We start from the raw sequence: 19150 nt of genomic DNA, 5'->3' as shown, positions 1-19150 counted from the left end.
AGCCCAGGCCCCGGCCTACCGGGGTCGCGGTTCAAACCCGCTCCCGGCAACCGCCGCCGCAGAGGCCGTCGGGAGGCGGCGCGGCACCACGGCGTCCGGGGCGGGTCCCGTTCTCGGCCGCCTGCAGCTGCCGCCTCCTGCGTGCGCCATGGGCTGGGAGGAGAAGCAGGTGCGCGGGTACAGCGAGTTTGTGCAGACAGCGCAGCGCTACCACGGCCGGCCCATCTTCGCGCTCTTCTGCGGCGACAAAGACGCCGAGGGCAAGAGCTGGTGCCCGGACTGCGTGACGGGTGAGGCCGGGCGGGCACCCCTAGGTCCCCCGGAGCCGTGGTGGCGCGGGCGTGGCGCAGGGGGGCGGCCTCCTCCCCTCGGCCCTCGCGGGGCCGGTGGCGGCCGGGACGCGGCTGCCCGCAGGCAGTCGCGGTCGCTGCGGATCGCGTGAAGCGGCCCCGGCTGCCCTTCCCGGGGTGCACGTGCGGAGCTGTAGGGGACGTTCAGGCACCCCGAGTCCGCATCCTGCCTCCGCGAGGGAGCTGGGAGGGGTTCGGGTCCCCAGCTCTAGCTGCTGGTAACACCGCGGTGAACCCAGCTGGCGCTGCAGGCCGATGCGACTGGGAGCTGGCCAAAGCTGCTGCTTCAGAAACAAGCTGTCTGTGCTTGTCTCGGTTTTGCCAGCCCTCCCACGGAGTACTGTGTAACGTTATACACCGTTGAGCAGAGGCTGGCACGAAGGATAGCTTTTTATCTGTCCTAGCAAACCATTTGATGTGAATCTTACGATTAGTTAATTCACCTCTGCTTCACATATCAAAAGGCAGAGATGACTTACCAGTGCCTAGCAGTAGAACGTGAAGGCAGCTTCTCAGAATGCATTACAGTGAACTTTATGGATCATGTATGCCAGATTACATATGACAACCACCTACTGCTGTTCTGCTGAGCTCTTATCCAGAGAAGAGACTAATTAATTGTCTAGCTTGTTAAACTTGAAATTGGCATTTTTGCAAAGACCATTCCCTTTATTGTTGAACATCTAAGTTCTGCAAAGCTGGTGGATAACCAGATGAAACAAAATACAGATCTTGGCCTGAAACAAAGTGTTTATTAGCAACCTTGCTGGTTATACTAGATCCATATGATTCTATAGCACACTATTAACTACAAACAATTAAAAATTACTCTCTAGCTGAACCGGTTGTGAGGAGGGAACTTCATAACATGCCCGATGAGTCTGTGTTCATCTACTGCCTAGTAGGAGACAGAGCCTAGTAAGTAACTGTTTTAATGCCAACAACTGGTATTACCTTGCCATGTAAACCCACTACATGCTGTTTCTTGACTAGAGGTTAATTAACCTGTTGAAACTAATGACTGACTGTCCTTTTGTGAGTGTGGAGGTCTACACCATCCATAAAGGGTGTAACTATCTGCATGCTTGTTCTAAAGAGGAAGCTGGGGAGGTGGGAGGTAAAGATCTTCAAATCATCCTTTTGAAGTAATTTTAACAGATTAATTTCAAACTGCATTTTTAACACATTTTTACAAGTTGCGTTTAACTACCATCTTCCTGAACAGCTGGAAAGATCCTAACAATGAATTCAGGAAGAATCTGAAACTAACAGGAGTGCCTACACTACTTAAATATGGAACAGTAAGTGATATATTGTATCGCATGGATCTACATGCATCCAACTAAAAAACTGACAGGGGCTTATGGCCCTAAATGAGTTTCCTGTCCATGTTTTCTGATACCCTCTCTCGTTTTAAAGGAACAGACAGTTAGGAACATCTCTTCGGCTCCCATCCATGCCTCTTCCTAGCTCTAATAGTTACTTGAGAGAGAACCAATCTGCTTTTTGTAGAATATTCTCTGTAACAAAGAAAACATATACACTTAGCACATAGTGATTTAGGGGTAGGGTAAGTTCTTAGCAATGTGGTGTTAGCTTCCTGATGTATGGCTCCTCAAATTTTAAGAAATCTAAATGCTGAATTATGGGAGTGGAACAGGATCACGTATACTGTATTTTTCGTTGAAATACACTACAGCTCCCACTCCCGTAAACTCCTGTGCTTTATAGTTGAGGGCATTAAACAGGTCAGACCAAGTATTAACTTGTACACATTCTTTAACTTAACAATTACTTTCTCAGGAATGACTCTTCCCAGACCAGAAACCCCTCAGGTGTTTTTCAATTATCATTGCTCACTCTATCCTCCATCCCAACTCACACTTGCCATAACAAAAAACAATTGCTATAGTACAGCTAGTATTATGTGCAAATAGCTCTAGTCTAGAACAGATTTTTAATTGCTCCTAAAACATCTTAACTTCCTTTTTCAGCCTCAGAAGCTGGTTGAAGAAGAATGTTTTAAAGCAGAGCTTGTGCGTATGTTGTTTACTGAAGACTAAATCCCCCACTAGCCAATCATTTATGAAGATGTTCATCTCATTATTTTCATTGTCCTTTCAAGGAATCCTTACCTGTTGTCCCCTCCTGTCACCCCCCCCCCCCCGCTGCAATGATCATGGTTAATTAATTCCAATTAGTTGAGGTAAATGTCAGTATATTCTAAGTTCAAATCTTCCAATAAAATCTTGCAACAAAAAAAAATGTATCTTGTTGAAATAAACTTGAATTTATAAGCAGTCTCTTTTCAAAGGAGCTGAGTCATGTTATAAACCAAAAGAACAGCCTACATTTACTGAAGAGTGAGACTTAAAAAGTTATACTTTTAATAGTGAGTAAGTGTGTGTGGGAGTAGGGGGGACGGTGCAGGAGAAACAAAAAAAATGTGTTTTCCTTCCTAAATCTGATTTCATGCAGCTACTGAAGCTGTTATGGTAAATTTTCAATACTAAAGATGTTTAATAGTTTACCTGTTCAGCCTAAGCTAAAGGCTACCAGTCTGGTTCTGATCACGTCACAGTACCTCCTCCTACATCAACATGAAATATAACATGAATACAGCATGAACACAATCTAAATCATGAAAATTAAACCCCTGGCATCTGCCACAATCTGTATTCTTACAAAAGAAACTTGTACAAGAATAAGTGACAAATGTTTCTCTGTGCATTTACACCTTTCTTGTAACACAAACTGTTTTCAGTACACATACTGTAGAAAAAAGTCTAAGAGCATCCTGTATTTCACTGGAAGAAAACCAAGATTAAAGCAAGCTGACTTTAGGCTGTAGCTGCATCTATTCCTCTATTTCCTTTTTGGGTATTCACAAAGTTTATTACTTATCTCTGCTCTTAATCTTGCAGCTCGTTTCTTCACACTTCAATATTGGTCTCTAAAAACTACTGCCAGGAAAGCCCTCCAAGAACCCCAGAAACAATGATTACCAGGTAAACAGAAATAACAAATAGTAACTAATCTCTGTTTCAAGGCAAAAATCCACAAGTTAAGTTTTGTGCAGCAATCACAATTACTTCAAATTTGCTCATTCTGCAGTTGTAGAAAGGGGTACATGAGGGAGCTCTTAGCCAAACTTCAAGACACATTGTTCTGCAGGGAACATGCCTACTAAGGAGACTGTTGAACTACATTTTTTGTTATGACACATATATGTTATGATATGTACACACAGAGCCAAACCTACAAAACAGTTCATTCCTCTGTTGTAAATACTTGGAGTACACCTTATCATCACTCTTCCAAGCATTTTTCATTTTACAGAGGTATTGTTTTGTTGCTGCTGCTCTGCCAGTGCCTGCTGGAGGCGCATTCTCTTCCGTGAATAGTGTTGCCAGTGAAGAATCTGTTGCTCATCAATAAACTTAGCACACTGAGCATTTACCAGTTCTTTGCGGAAGTGTTCATATTGGAGTAGCTCTAACATATGCAAACACTGAGGATACCTGGATTAAAAAAAAAAAAAAAAAAAACATGAATACTTTAATACAAGTTTTTACAAGTGATACTAAAACTGGAGTCTCCAGTAAATCTTGAGTTCAATATCTTACTTTTATTTATTTAGTGTTTTACTTAAGTATCAAACCTCTTAAGACTGTCCATGTTCTATGCACTGCAACTTAATACCTTCACTATTAGGCTAGGAAACAAGGACTGTTACAAGCACATATACGTACTTGCCCAGACTAACTTTTCTAATGGTTGGATTTCATTAAAACACACACATTAACTAGAATGTCTGTTTCCAGGGCTCATTTAAAACACACAGACGAAAACTATTTTTCCAAAGTGTGAAGAGTTTCAATACTAACAAAAAAAAATGCACTATCATCCTTTACTTCGTATAGGCATCAACAAGGCAAAAATCAGTTTAGCCCACTAACTGTTAGAATGAAGTAGTTTTGTCCCATAATGCTAAACAGTTTATTTTAAGCATATGCTAAAACATAATGCTAAACATTTTTATTTTAAGCATATTTAAGGTAGAGATAAAGGCTGCAAAACATAGATTCTATGCACAACTTACAAACAACAAGTTCTGTAATTTTGTCTATTCCTGTTAGATCCGGGTTATTGGAAACAGGAAAATTTATGTTACGCATAAATACAGTGCAGGTTTTGGATGCAGGGAAAAATCAAATTTTGAGATGCTGTCACACAGTGCATAATAGAAGGTAATTATCAAATCATTGAAATGCAGAAACCTAAGTGATTTTAATACTTACTTCAGGTATTTTGCATATTCAGGTTCTTTCCAGTATAGTAAATATTTAAGATAATTTACAAAAGCTTTATCTTTGAAGTAGCCCCTTTGTGCAAGAACTGAAATAAAATGACAAACAAGGAGTTGTCAGTTATAGAAGTATGAAAAAATCTGCCAAATTTGAAGAATATGTATTCACAAAACTATACAGAGGAGACACTTGTGTAACAAATTTATAATTCCAAACAATTTTTTGCAACTCAAGACAAAATAAATATAAAGGGTATAATATATTTTATGTCAGCATTATAGGTATAATAAGCTAATCTCATTTCCCTTACAATGTTCCATTCATACAGCAACAAGGATGTGAACAGCTGTTTAAAACAGGAATTTTTGACTAGCATCAAAACAGACAGTGAAAATCAGAGGTATTAAGCTTAGTGCCTGAAACTATTATTAGCATTAGTTAAATTCTGGTTTCAGATAATCTAATAGTGTTAGCTGGAAATTATCATTATTTTCACTTGGACTTACTCTCTTCTGCACTAGATAAATGCATTTTATTTCAATAACACAAACATTTTGCATTTTAAAGGCTTCCTCCTTCTGCCATTAGAAATTTGGGTATATGAAATTATTTAAAGACTATCTTTATCCTCAAAAAGGATCTATTCACTTTTCTTTGTTTAACCTTTTGGTCACTGCTTAGCATTACCAGTTATAATAAACACCATTAAATAATATTAATTCCTCAGGATCCTGACATTTAAGTACTTACAGTTGAGATAATTGGGATTTGCCAGACATTGAACAAATTCCAACTCCAGCTGGAACCGCAGTCGATTTCCTGTATCATCTGACATATAGGAGAGAAACAGTAAGAACTGGACCCACGTAATAGACTCGAAAGTCGATTTCTCAATTTGAGTCATACAAATAGGAATAACACGTTTAAACAGGAGATGAAACAGTAACTCCCCATAATAAATATGAACTCATTTGGCAAAGCCTTTTCCATGGATGAATCAGTGTTGGGCCTGCATTAATAAATACGTGGGTGTGTTTTGTTTTTTTAAACAGACAAAATGTAAAGAATGGAGGAATGCCCGCTGACCCTTTGTTTAGTGAAGGAAAAGGTAAAAGCAAAGAACCTGGTTTATTTGTGCGGAGAAAATTTAGGAAGGTTAAGAAGAGAGAACAGCAAGTGGCCCACCAAAATCCTAGTCGGACATAACAATGCAACAGACTGCACATTCAGCAAGATTGCATATGACAATATTGAGAGAAGTAACTGAAGCACCAGAAGATTGCACTACCATTCAGTGTGACCTCACAGGAATTTTGATGAAGTTCAGCCAAGAGAAATACATAGACCTGTACGTAGGGAGGAATAACCCCATGCGACAGTACAGGCTGAGGGGCCAACCTTCTGGAAAAGTTTTGTAGAGAAGGACCTAGAAGTCATGGCAGACAAAGTCAAACATGACCTGCAACATACCTTTGTGGCAAAGAAGCTCAACAGCATCCTGAGCTGCATTAGAAAAAGCATTGCTAGCAGATAAAGGGTGGCGATCCCTACCCTCTAATTAGCACCAGTGAAACCCTATCTGGAGTGCTGCATCCAATTGTGGGGCTCCCCAGGACAAGGAAGATATGGATATACAGAAGTAAGCCCAACAAACCAACACAAAAATAAAGGATTACAGCATCTAAGGTACAAGGAGACAAAGACAGCTGTGACTGTTCAGTTTTGGGAACAAAAGACTCAGGAGAATCTTACAAATGCGTATAAATACGTGACATAAGAGAATGAAGAAGACAAAATCAAACTCTTCTCAGTAGTGCCCAGGGAAAAGACGAGGCAATGGCTACAAACTGAAATATAGGGAAATCCTTTTAAAGTAAAGATTTTTATTTTTTTTAAATCCATAAAGGAGTATGTTGCCCAGAAAAGCTGTGGAGTCTTCATCCCTGGAGACACTGAAGACCTGACTAGACAAGACCCCGAGCAATCTGCTCTACCTGATCCTACTTTGAGGCATGCAGTAGCCTACGTGATCTCCAGAAGATCCTTTGAACGTTATTTATTCTGCAATTCTGCCAAATAGTCCCTTCCTGGGAGATGAAATGTGGAGGAACAGACTCACTTGAACCTGATACCACATCAAAGCTCAGTAGTGCCAGTTTTCACCTGCTTAGCAATGATCATAAGAATTCCATGTAATTTCTCCATTTACACCCATGACAATGTGTGGCAGGGCTTAGCATACAGAAAAAGAGCAATGAGGAATCAACTTTCTTATTTTTAGAATCACTTCACCAAAGTATCTTCATTTTAAAAAGTGTCTCTTTTTGAGTGTCACTGCACTGTTATTAGTATAAACTATTATTTGATCCAGGTTGGTTATTACAGATTTATTCTTGCCTATTTTCACCATATCACCTATGTTTGTACTCATTTTAAAAGCTATGAAATATTTCATTGAGAATACATGCTTCAGAGAATCCTGATACGAAAAAAATCCCTGTATGTTGTGATTATGCATATAAAACAATCTTTTACAAACTACTAAACAGTCAGATTTTAATCTGTTTAAAACGGCCCACACTGACTGAAGTTCTTTTAATTTCTTTGGCATCAACCAGGGCTAAATAAAATACTTTGAAATGTTAAAGTAGGTATAATTATTTATGTAATACTTATAAAAATTCTGTGATAGTAATTTGATAAATCCTACTTGACATAGTATTTTCATGACAACTCTCTGATCACTCCATCCTGTACCACTGAGCATTTCCACGCTACAGAGAAACGGCTATGTCCTTAAAAAATAACTTGAACGGAGAATTCAAGAGCTGTGCAATGCAAGTTAAGAACATAGGGGAAAAAAAGTACGTAGAATGCTTAAGTCTTAACAATAATGAACACATAGCAAACCCTTACTGACGGAAGACAGCTCAGTTCTCAGATGCCTGTTGTTATCACTAGAGATCACTTAGCCACAGGACTGCGAGGCTTACTTTCAATTCCCAGCTGCTACCACCAACAGACTGTAATACCTGGATATATATACCCCTGGAAAAGCTGCATCTAAGCACACGTTCATTTTTCTAAAATGTTGTCAAGGCAAAGCTACTAGCCCAGGGCTCACGCATAACTGTGAAAACCAACGCATTCTATAGAAATAAAGACCAAGGACAGGATGGGCTCAACTGAAGGCCCTGAGCTCCCAGACTCGCAGCTCAGACTCCTGAATTAAGGACAAACGTTAAACATGAAGTCGAGGCTGGCATCCGTGGCAAAAGGCGCAAAAGCTATCCTAGAGTTTTGGGGTAGCGGGCTTTTTTGTTCTACGGCTATCCCTTCCCACGGCGTCCGAGAGGGCGAGGGCCACAGACGCCTCCCCAGGCGCCAGGAGGGCGGCACCCGGGCAGGCCGGGGGCGGCCTCACAAGTAGAGAACCGCGCAGCCCCGCGGGAGCGGCACGACTTCGCCCATGGCCCCCTCTTCCGAGGAAGAGCTCCGAGCACAGCCCCACAGACGCCCGCAGCTCTCCGCGCGGCCGGACCGCAGAAGGCCTCTCCCCGGCCCACAGCCCGACCCCGACCGCGCCGTCCCACCGTGGTGGCCCCTCACCTGCTTCCATGGCGGCCTCCCGGACCCCGCCCCGCCGAGGCACAAGATGGCGACGGGCACTTCCGGGCAGAAGCCCAGCGGGGCCGGTCACCGGGGCGTCTTAGGAAGGTGGCGACGGTTGCCTGGCAACGGGCTGGGCGGCGCGGCTGCCCGCAGGGCCCGGCCCCGAGGCCTACGGGAACGCGCTCCGCCGCCGCCCGTTAGCGGGAGGGACCGCGCCAGCGCGGCGCCCGGCCCCGAGGCAGCGGCACGGCGAGCCCGGCCCGCCCGGCGGAGACGCTCGGGTTGCTGCGGGGGGAGCCCGCTTCCGGCCGCACGGCCTTCGCGGCAACTCCCTCCCCGGAGAACCGCAGGGTTGGTGCTTGGGCACCGAACGCAGGAAACGGCCTCGTCGGCAGGGAGCGAGGGAGCGGGCAGGACGGGCCTGGCTGAGGCTGCGCTCGACTCGTGCCGCGCAGCTCTCCGGTGGCAAAAAAGAGCTCCCCCTGTGATACTTGTCATTTGTAGTCCTCAAACGTATGAGGAATACGTCAAAGTACAAAGTCTGGTGTATTTTTCAAATAACCGAAATTCAGTTTCATAGCAATCATTTCACTCTGCAAACTTTGCCAGCAGAACAAACGGACCTCTGAAAACTTTGCTGCCACCTTCAGGTAGCAGTCGCAAAAAAAATCTGCAAGCTTCTACCCCGTGGAAAAAAAGTCACGTATAAACTGCTAGTTTGAATGTAAACCAGTGTAGGCATGAAGTTATGTATCATCCTGGTGTCTAAGCCTTATATATTTTTTTCCTAATCAAAAGAGAGTATTCCTTCTAGCAGCAATATGGCTGGAGAGGTTAACATTTTATTAATGTTAACCAGATAAAAATAAACCAGCCATGGTCAACATATAGACAGGTGAGGAGGATATTTTAAGAGTGTATTCCTTATACTTCTGTACTGCACCCAAAGCAATAGCAACAGAATTTCCAAAGAAGATCTGTAGATTAAATATAACAGATACTTCAAAAATTATGGTGTAGAAGTCTTTTCCAAATGTGGAATCAGTTTGGATTGAGACATTGCAAAGCTGGTTAAAGAAAAAGACAGAACTACCAATTTCAGTAAGTAGTTTGGTGTTTATGATATAAAGCAAGTTCTCTGTACTTAAAACCAAGTGGAAATGATTTGCCATTCTGATTTCTACAATCTACATTAAAAGGTTAATACTTACCTAACCGAACAAAGTATTTTAAGATGGAATTCTATAAAAACATTTTAAAATGCTTTATTAAAGTTAGGATGCTCCAATAGAAATGAAAATATACCATATAAACCCATGAACAAGAGAACTTACACAATCTGGTTTCCTGTGGCTTCTTTCTGTGGAGGTTCTGTAATGCCTGAGATGCTAGTTCAGTTTATGTTAGAGCCTCCCCCAAGTCCAACCATAGCAGAGCCTGTCTCTAGACAGAACCTTTGTCTAGAAAGCAGTATGCCTTAAAACTCAATGCTAGGATTTTTCATTCTATTTACCTGTGTTACCAATGTTCCAGTCATTTATTTTCTTTCCCTTCCTTCCTCCAGATAGTTGTAGGGTAAAAGCTGGGAAGGGTAAAAGAAGAGGACTGTGTTTGGATTTGCAAAACATTCGTTTTAACTTTGCACTAGGCAAGCCGTTGATGAATGTTTCCAAAGCTGAAGAAAATGGAGAGACTCAAACCTAAAATATTGAACTACATTTTGATTTTTATTTTTGTGTTCTTTCTCTCTGCATATTGGACAGAAGTTGGAGCCTGGACTTTTTTTGTATGTTTGTTTTGTAGCAACTTTACAATGAGCCAGGTAGGTTTCAGACAACCTCTGCAGTTAATTCCTCATTCATTAAAAAGTTGTATCAGAGTGAAACCAGTTAATAAACAAACACTCCAAGAGTGCAAAGCAGAACTGCACTGTTGCATCAGCACCCTGGAAAGGAGTCCAGCTTTCAGGTTGTAAATTTATTCTAGAGGTTGCAGTTTTGCCTGGGCTTACATCCAACTTTTTAGAAGTTTTTTTTTTTTTTATAACAAAAGCCCCTATGGTTTAACACTGTCAGGTTAGCTTAGGTTCATTGCTACTACAATTGTATGATTAGGCACTTGTGTAAGAGTACACTGTATACAGACTTACTTGAAACCTGACTGATTTTTATTTATTTATTTTTTTAATGCAAGTGATTTGCTATTTTAATTTTTAAACTATTTTTAGTGTCTTACTTAGTGACTTAGTGATTTTTCTATATTGCCATCTCTTCCTATGCACTGTGTTGTTTTTTTCTCCCTGGAAATTGGGTTACAAAACAATCTAAACAGGATTTATTCATAGCTTTTCCTAATAAAATAGTTTTTTTGTTTTGTTTTGTTTTGTTTTGTTTTGTTTTTAAAAAGGAGAGAAACCAAAAAACAAAAAATCCAAGGTTTTAGTGGTTATGGAATACTACCATTACTATAACAAAATGTAACAAGTCACTCCCCAGTAAACACATACTTTGGGCTAAAAGCAGAGATCAAACAGATCCCATGCATCTGCACTGCTATTCTGGAATGCAATTTCTCTCCCAAAACTGACTTCTGAGGAGAGAATCCTAAGAAAGGCTTGGTCACAGGAAATAAATTACTATGTAGGTTTGCCAGAGAGTTAAGTCAAACAACTCAATTCTTGGCCATCAAAACTAGGAACAAAATTGAAAGTCAGGGTCATGCTATAAAAAACAAGAACTTTCTCTAGGAAAAGTTAGGTTTATTTATGCTTTTAAATATTAGCTTAGTCAAACTTCCAAACTTTTGGTTAATGACAGTTTTTAGCTGGATACACCTTCCACTGATTTAAACTCCAATTTTGCACTCATGGGTTTCAGAGAGTATTAGAAGCTACAGGCTAGGTTCTGGCCTTTTTAATCATGTTGATTAGTACTGAATTAACAGTAGTGCTGTTTAGAAAACAATATGGTTTATGATGTCAAGTACAATATAGCATCACTGGAATTGGCAGAGAGACACAGTCATTAAATGAAACTATTTCTGGGATGTGAAGACACCAAGACTCCATTACACACAGGAGAAAATAGAGTCTTCTCTGAAGTGCTGTTAGCTCCTGAAGGTGGAAATGAGGGAAGTGAAACATTGCTAAGAGTTTACCTATGACATCAAAGTACAATGCGTTTCCATGAGAAAGAAAAGATTCGGCAAGGCTTCATAATTGATAACAGTGATCTTGTTAAACAGTAAGTACTTTATACACAACGCTTGGACCCCAAGAGATATGCTCTCATTTACCCATCTATTTCAGTATAGGATGCACTTATATTGACATGGGTAATGACATCTTAAAGGATTTTACCCATAGAATGCAAGACAGAATTTTTCAGACTGGAGAGTAATCTGCTACAAATATGGTTAAATAACAGAGAACAGAGTATGCATTATGTTATAAATATAACAAGCCAGTAGAGAGTCTGCAATTTTTTTACTCCAATGTTATAATTGTAATTGAATAGAAGCAAGATCATAGTTATCACTGACTGAAACAACTGTCAGAACATATTTAATTAAAGGCTTAACTGTTCAATTAAGTTTTTTTTTTTGTTTTGTTTTGTTTTTTTTTTTTTTTAGTTCAAGAAACTGGCAGGTAACATGCATTTCAAAAGCCAACCTATGGTAATTATGGTAGAGCAATCTTCATCTGAAGACTATTAAACACCATTCAGTGGAGCAGAAAATTTTGTGAAGGAGTGTAAAGACTTAAAAGTCTGTGGCTTACAGACCGTGCAACATGTACTCATGTGACTACAATACTCTTCCAGGTTTAGGTAACCATTAGGAAGTGAAGACAAATTTAAGATTAAATGTCAAAAGGTCACAAAGCATTTTATACTTTTCTTTAATAAGTTGGTTAAAAATATGTCAGTCTTCTATTCTTAGGACACTGAGAACACAGCTGAGTATGAGGTCAGTCCTTTGCCAGGATCAATATGCTTTGAACTTTAGAGTAACATTCTGGAAGGAGTATCTTCACTAAGGTATTGCTTGTCACTTTAAGACATTTTTAAAGGTGCTTTAAAGAAAGAACTTTGAAGTGAGCCAATGGGCTTTATTTAAACTTTAAAGGATGCTTAGAACAAATGCTAAAAAACATGCAGTATTGAGTTGGAGTGTTATTAGGAGAAGCATTTCTGTTGTTCAATATTATTAGCCTGTCAGTCTCTTATTCCAGAGAGTAGGCTCTTTAATTCCATGACACATTTATGTCTGCCACCAAGTCCATAATGCTAATAACCATGAGTATTAACATTTTGATAAAAATGAGTCATGTTAGTGAAATCATTGGGGCTAAATATAAAAAACAAGATTTTTTTTTTTTTTATCTTATCACCACATTGATTGCCTGACTTAAGAGAATCAGGAAAATTAGATTTTACTAGTCTTGTACAGGAACATATAAATGTACTTGAAATATCACTGCACTTACTTATACAGCTGAAGAAGAGAGTGCTAGAATTGCAAGGCCCCTGGTAATGAAGATGTTATGATTAGTGAGAGTCCTTCCTGCCGGCAAGTAAAACTTTAAATATCCCGTATAAACTCACCCACAAGCTCACCCACCCATGATAAAAATAACTTTAATTCTTGGTCATTGCAAAGGTGGTGCACAAATAGTTCTAGTTTCATGGATGCTTACATAAATATTTGGTAAAATATAAACCCTCTCTTTAGTTGCATGCTAGCCAGTCTGTCAATGCATATAGTTAAGATTATATAGCATTCAGGCAAACAGAAGTGCTGAACTCCTTAGGAGGCAAATCTAAATATACCTTATGTAGACAAGTCTCTTAACCTCCATATGTCAGGTCTACACTAGAATGTTTGAATTTTATGTCTAACATGTAAACTTAAGTAACTTGAAAAAACCTAGAACTTATTGAATAATTACACAACAGTGTAGAGCACACTTTGACATGTTCCTTGTGTTATATTCATTTTTTTTTCTTGTTGTATTGCAGAGTTAATATCTTAATTAAAATATTTTGAGTAATTGCCATACTTTGAGCCTTTTCACAGGCCACTTTATATACACTATAAATAAGAAATGTTAAGCTACCTCTCACCATAATAATTGCTGAGCTGTCTGATCTTCCAGTTTAACCACTAAAAAAAAAAGAAAAAAGAAAAAGAAAAAAAAAGAAAAAAGTCTCAGGATCAGATCCTAGATTAATTTTGCTGTCTCTTGAGATCAGTATAATACTTTTCACTTTTCATTTTCTTAAATGTGCTTTCGGTCACCCCAACTATAAGATTTGCTTTGGAAATTCAAGAGAAGATTAAGAAATCTAGGTTATTGTGCCAGGATGCTAGTCTTGTACTAAGACACTTTCCTTTCATGAACACCTTTCCAAACAGAACAGAAAATACAAGTATTATTTTCACACTCTAGTTGAGAAGAGCATCTCCACTGATTTCAGTGCTTTTATGGAGATGAAGCACTGGTGGTGTCAGAAAGAGAATCCATCCCAATGGTTCTCATTCTATATCATTTAATTAATCAACTTTATCCCTCTCTCAACAAGGGGTAGTTTTAAAAAAGGAAAGAAGGTAAACAGATTGAATGTGTGTTCATCTGGGATCTAGACTCACTCTTTTCAATCCATGTAACTTAGCCATCATTTGTCTGAATGTCTTCAATGCTGCTGTTTTCAGTCTTTAACCAGGTAAACAATTATTGTGTTATTATGGGGAGATGCTGTGTTGTTGCAGTGTGAGCATTCAACCAAGCAAGACAAAAAAGGAGAAGACACTCTTAGCACAAGCAGAATTTGGCCTTAAGCACCAGTGTTCCATAAGGCACATCCTATGACACTAGACATCAGCAGGGTAAACATGCTCAAAGTGCACTGTATTTCACTGAAGATGTATGTTTTGACTGTACCCAACTGAATGTCTTGGCAGTCTTGCAGGACACTGCTTACATTTTTCTCCTCCTTATCCCCAACACTAGAGTAAACACACTCCCCTCTAATATACCTCAGTGTCCTGTATCATAGCCTCTGCTTTTCTAGAAACATCTCCCCAGCCATGCAATTTCTTCACAGCAATTCTCCTAATTGCTTTGCACCAGTATCACCTATGCATCTTCTCTGGAAAGTAGAATTTTTGAACAGTAAATAGCAATATTTTTATTTGAAATGTCATTCTGGGAGTACTAGAACGAAGGAAGACAGTTTCCTACAAGCAGATTTTCTAGTAATTTTCTAAATATTTCTCTGTAATAAACATTCTCTTCTGGAGTTTCTATGCAACTTTTCTTATGGCATAACCAGGTTCCTTTCTTCTCACCAAATACATATTATTCCAAGGCTCTCTCACCATTCAGGTGACTGGATGGAAGTCAGCCAGTTGGTCCTGGAAATATTAGATACACACTGGCAGCATAATTGCACAAGTTTCTACAGGTCCATTGTAGGGATCAGTGATGGACTTAACTTTGATCATGGGGTAGCTGCCGCCTTTTTATTTTTTTCTCTGGGTCCTTTTTTCCTTATTTTTTATCTTTTTTTTTTTTTTTTCCTTATTTTTCTCTCTCCCACCTTGATAGAAATTCTATTTTTGACTGTGTAACCAAGACAAACCATTGAAGAAAAATAGATACTTGCTCCAGAAATAATCATTGCTTAATTGAAAATTTTTGTTAACTTTTTTTCTGATGGAAAATTTGATATTCAACCAGCCTGCTAAAATATTTGCAAAGACCCAACCTATATTATTGTTCACGAAGATTAGTTCACACATGTATGTTGTTTTAGTATCCCGTACACTCAGTTCTGTCAAGTGTATGGTTTGCCTGTAAAAATATTTTATGAGGTGCATATTCTGACCTGGAATGGTTTCTGAAAACTCATTGAAAAGCTCTGTGCCAAATCAGGCCAGTGAGTAATTTCATGTGGGTAAATAAAGTAGTGAAATAAACATGGGAAAGATAAAACATTTTTTCTTACTTAAGAAATGGTCTCTTCCTTGTGACCAGAACCTATAATCAACATTTACACCACAACTAATAGGCAACTATTGATGTAGTGCTGCAGAAAAAAAAAAAAAAAAAAAAAAAAAAAGAAACCAACGAAATTAGCAAAAATACCTTCATTATAATCAACTTATTTTCTAAAAAGCTAACATCTTGTTAAGCAGTCCTTAATCACCTCTGAGCAGCATGCTATGCCTACCTTTTACTCTGTGCCTCCACATGGCTTGTGCTGCAGTTGCCCCTATTCCATTTAAGACACTAGAATTCCTTAGAATTTGCCTTCAGAAGAAGCATGTTTTCCTTCCTTGTAAAAAGTTACAAGTATTGACTAGTAATGCAAAAGCACAGGATGAATAAGAAAATTGTTTTCAGTATATTGAGTTGACAGTTACTACACTGGAATGCTAAGCCACTGGTTAACCAAGCAGTTGAGAAAAATCTACTGTAAAGAATTGTCTGTTGATAAATATAATTTATTTTTTATTAGGCTTACATTCAAGTGCAAATATAACAAAAGGAACTTAACAACATTTAACAACAAAGATTTAACAACAAGGGGAAAGGCGGGGACCAACTGTCATAATGGATAAGAAATACCACTTTGTCAGCATGGGCTCAGTTTTGCTGTACACTGCAAATCATTGCTCAAATTCACAAGCCAAACCCTCAAAATTGCAAGTCTGCATTTAAAACTAAGTAATTTAAAACTGAAACAGTGAGTTTCTGTTACTCGTTTTCATTTATTTTGAGTTAGAATCAATATCCAAAGGCATTTCTCCCATTCTGTCACAGTTTCCAACAAAAGCTAGGATTCCCACATGACTGAAAGAGTTAGAGCTTCAAGAATCACAGCAAATTTCATATAATTTGACTGAAATCAGAGCCTTCAGCAACATAACTTGCTCATTAGTTAGGCAAATCACTTAATCTTTGTTTTCATGTGTGAATTAGCAGGATATATTTCTAACCAGGGTTATAGGTTGATAAGCATTAAATACAACATTTAAAACTGAAAGAGAAAAGTTAAACAACTTGGTTGAAGTTTGAATAGAGTCCAAAAAGAAGCTTTAATAAACCAGTCTCTGGCTTCTTGCTTTATACTTACACTGTCTCTCTTTAACACACATACTTACACAAGTCTTTCCACAGTTTTCCTGACTCATTTACACACTCTTAAGTAATCCTACAGCAGTCTAGACTCACATGAAAAAATGTGAACAACTTCTTTCTGCTGTTTCTTTATGTGTGTAACATACATGCATATATACATGCATATAAAATGCATATATACACACACACGCACACACACATATATAAACAAAGTCTGGCACACACAACTTGCTGGCGACAGAAAAGCAGTTGGCCTTAATTGCCCAAACCCATTAGTGCATTGATGGGATTGTGCTCAAATGCACAGAAGTGCTGGGGACCTCACTGAGAAACAGACAGAGCACTGTCAGAAAGTCATATGTTTATTCACCCACATTGGAAAAACAGTGTGAAAACAGTCTGTCACTAGATTCAAGTCACTTGATTTGCATCCATAGTAAATTTGACTCTATTTCTGTCTGAATGCTATTTTTAGCTTGGTGACTTCAAAATCACATAGGGAATGCTGAAAGTGGATGTAGATATAGATATAACATGTGCAAGGAATACGTGATCATAAAATCATAGAATCATCTGGGTTGGAAAAGACCTTCAAACCATTATATCTAACAAGCAATCTGACCAAGGCCCGTCTCTAAACCATGTCTCTTAGTGCCACATTCACACATTTATTAAATACCTCTAGAGATGGAGACTCCACCACTTCCCTGCACAGCCCATTCCAATACTTCAACACTCTCTTAGTGAACAAATTCTTCCTAATGTCCAGCTTAAATCTCCTCTGGTGTAATTTGAGACTGTTTCCTCACATCCTATCACTTGTCACCTGAGAAAAGAGACTGACACCCTCCTCACTGCAACCTCCTTTAAGGTAGTTGTAGAGAGACATGCGGTCCCCCTCAACATCTTCTCCTCCATGGTAAAGAACCTCAGTTTCCTCTGTTACCGCTAACTTTTGTTTTCTAGTCTCTTCACCAGTTTTGCTGCTTTTCTATGCACACACTCGAGCAACTCAATATCCTTCTTGTAGTGAGGGTCCCAAAACCAAATACAATATTTGAGGTGCAGTCTCAACAGTGACATGTACAAGGGGATGATCACTTGTCTCATCCTGGCCAGACTATTTTTGATGCAGGCCAGGATGCCCTTGGTCTTCTTGGCCACCTGGGCACACTGCTGGCTCATGTTCACCTATCAAACAGCACTCTTTTTTTTTTTTTTTTTTTTTTTTTTTTTTTTTTTTTTCTGTGGGCAGCTTTCCAGTAACTCTTCCCCAAGCCTATACAGCTGCATGGGGTTGCTATGACCTAAATACAGGACCTGGCGCTTGCCTTTGTTCAGTGGCACATGATTGGACTCTGTCCATCAATCCAGCCTACCCAGATCCTTCTGGAAACCCTTCCTACTCTGAAACAGGTCAACTGTCCCACTTAACTCAATATCATCCACAAACTTACTGAGGTTGCACTTGATACCCTCATCCAAATCACTGATAAAAATGTTAAACAAAGCTGTCCCTAACACTGAACCCCTGGGGATGGAACTGGTGATCAGCCACCAACAGAATCAAACTCCATTCACTACGACTCAGAGCTTGTCCGTCCACCTGGTTCTATACTTGTCCAAGCCATCGGCAGCCAGTGTCTCCAGAAGAATACTGTGGGAGACAGCGTTAAATGCTCTACTAAAATCAAGGTAAACAACACACACAGCTTTTCCCTCATCTTGTTGTAGAAGGAGATCAGGCAGGACTTTATTCAGGCAGGACTTGCCCTTCATAAACCCATGCTGGCTGCTTTTGATCACTTGATTGTCCTATATGTGCTGTGTGATGGCAGTCAAGAACAAACCCTTTATCAGCCATATTGTAATTCTGCAGGTTTGAGATATTCATCATGTCAGTTCCAAAATTTGCAGAGACAGTATTAGCAACGTAGTAACCTGAGAGAAGAAAGGAAAAATCAAGGACCTTCTACGGAATGAACAGAAAATAGGAATGCATTAACTTTGTTCCTTTCAGGCAGCTGTTATGCTAGCTGGACAGCTGACATAGGCATTAGCAACTAAAAGTCGTGCTCTGCTCACATACAATAAAACAGGGATTATTTGCTTGTTCAACATGGCTGAGTAACCTGTCCTAACAAAGACCATGATAAGGATCCTGCTGTGTTCTCTGTTGGCTTTGGTGGTACATGTTTTCACAGAATCATAGAATCATAGTTTCAAAGTGGAGGAAAAAGGGATTCCTTTACGCTACAGCCTAAAGACCATTTATATATAAAACTAAAACACTTTGATGAGAAGAAAAATAATGCCATACAAGATGAGTATCTCTAATGATACTTATCCTGTAGTGCTGTAAAGGGATGTAACCTAGCTCCAGTAACAAAGCAATTGTCCTTGCATTACCCAGTGTAAATAATACACTTATTTACTCAGCACACAGGAACAGGACGACATGCATGCTTGATGCTGAAGAAAAGTCTGTTTGTGCCTATTATACTGGAGACTATGTACAAGACTGTTTCTTAAAAGCAAGTTGTGTTTGTTAGATTCCTATAATCTATTACTCTGAAATGAACAAGATAGCTTGTAGAATTTGCCACCTGCTTTGGTCCTGCCTGAGCATTTTCAAAGACGGAAACTCACATTATCACATAGCTGAGGAAAAGAACCCTTGATATGTAGGTCTGGAGGTACTTATGGCAGTGTCAAAATCTGCTTTGCACTGATTT

The 19150-nt window shown here is 39.5% G+C and overlaps 2 protein-coding genes across 2 annotated transcripts; one reads left to right on the top strand and one right to left on the bottom strand.

Moving 5' to 3' along the window:
* Window positions 1-97: 97 nt before the first annotated feature.
* TXNDC17 (thioredoxin domain containing 17) lies at window positions 98-2650 on the top strand. Its single transcript, XM_082776264.1, has 4 exons — window positions 98-290; window positions 1187-1268; window positions 1576-1651; window positions 2345-2650. The coding sequence occupies exons 1-4, from the start codon at window positions 149-151 to the stop codon at window positions 2411-2413; spliced, it is 369 nt and encodes a 122-aa protein (XP_082632390.1). The 5' UTR covers window positions 98-148; the 3' UTR covers window positions 2414-2650.
* Window positions 2651-3358: 708 nt separating this feature from the next.
* Window positions 3359-8739, bottom strand: MED31 (mediator complex subunit 31). The gene is made up of 4 exons (XM_082776263.1): window positions 8270-8739; window positions 5411-5488; window positions 4652-4748; window positions 3359-3871 (listed from the first exon to the last, which is right to left on the bottom strand). Exons 1-4 carry the CDS (start codon window positions 8277-8279, stop codon window positions 3679-3681), a joined length of 378 nt encoding a protein of 125 aa, XP_082632389.1. The 5' UTR covers window positions 8280-8739; the 3' UTR covers window positions 3359-3678.
* Between the last annotated feature and the right edge of the window lie 10411 nt (window positions 8740-19150).

The sequence above is a fragment of the Aythya marila genome (genome assembly GCF_965140915.1).
Source record: "Aythya marila genome assembly, chromosome: 20".
NCBI lineage: Eukaryota > Metazoa > Chordata > Aves > Anseriformes > Anatidae > Aythya > Aythya marila.
The sequence above is the reverse complement of the archived record's forward strand: the minus strand, read 5'-3'. Positions and strand labels throughout refer to the sequence as shown.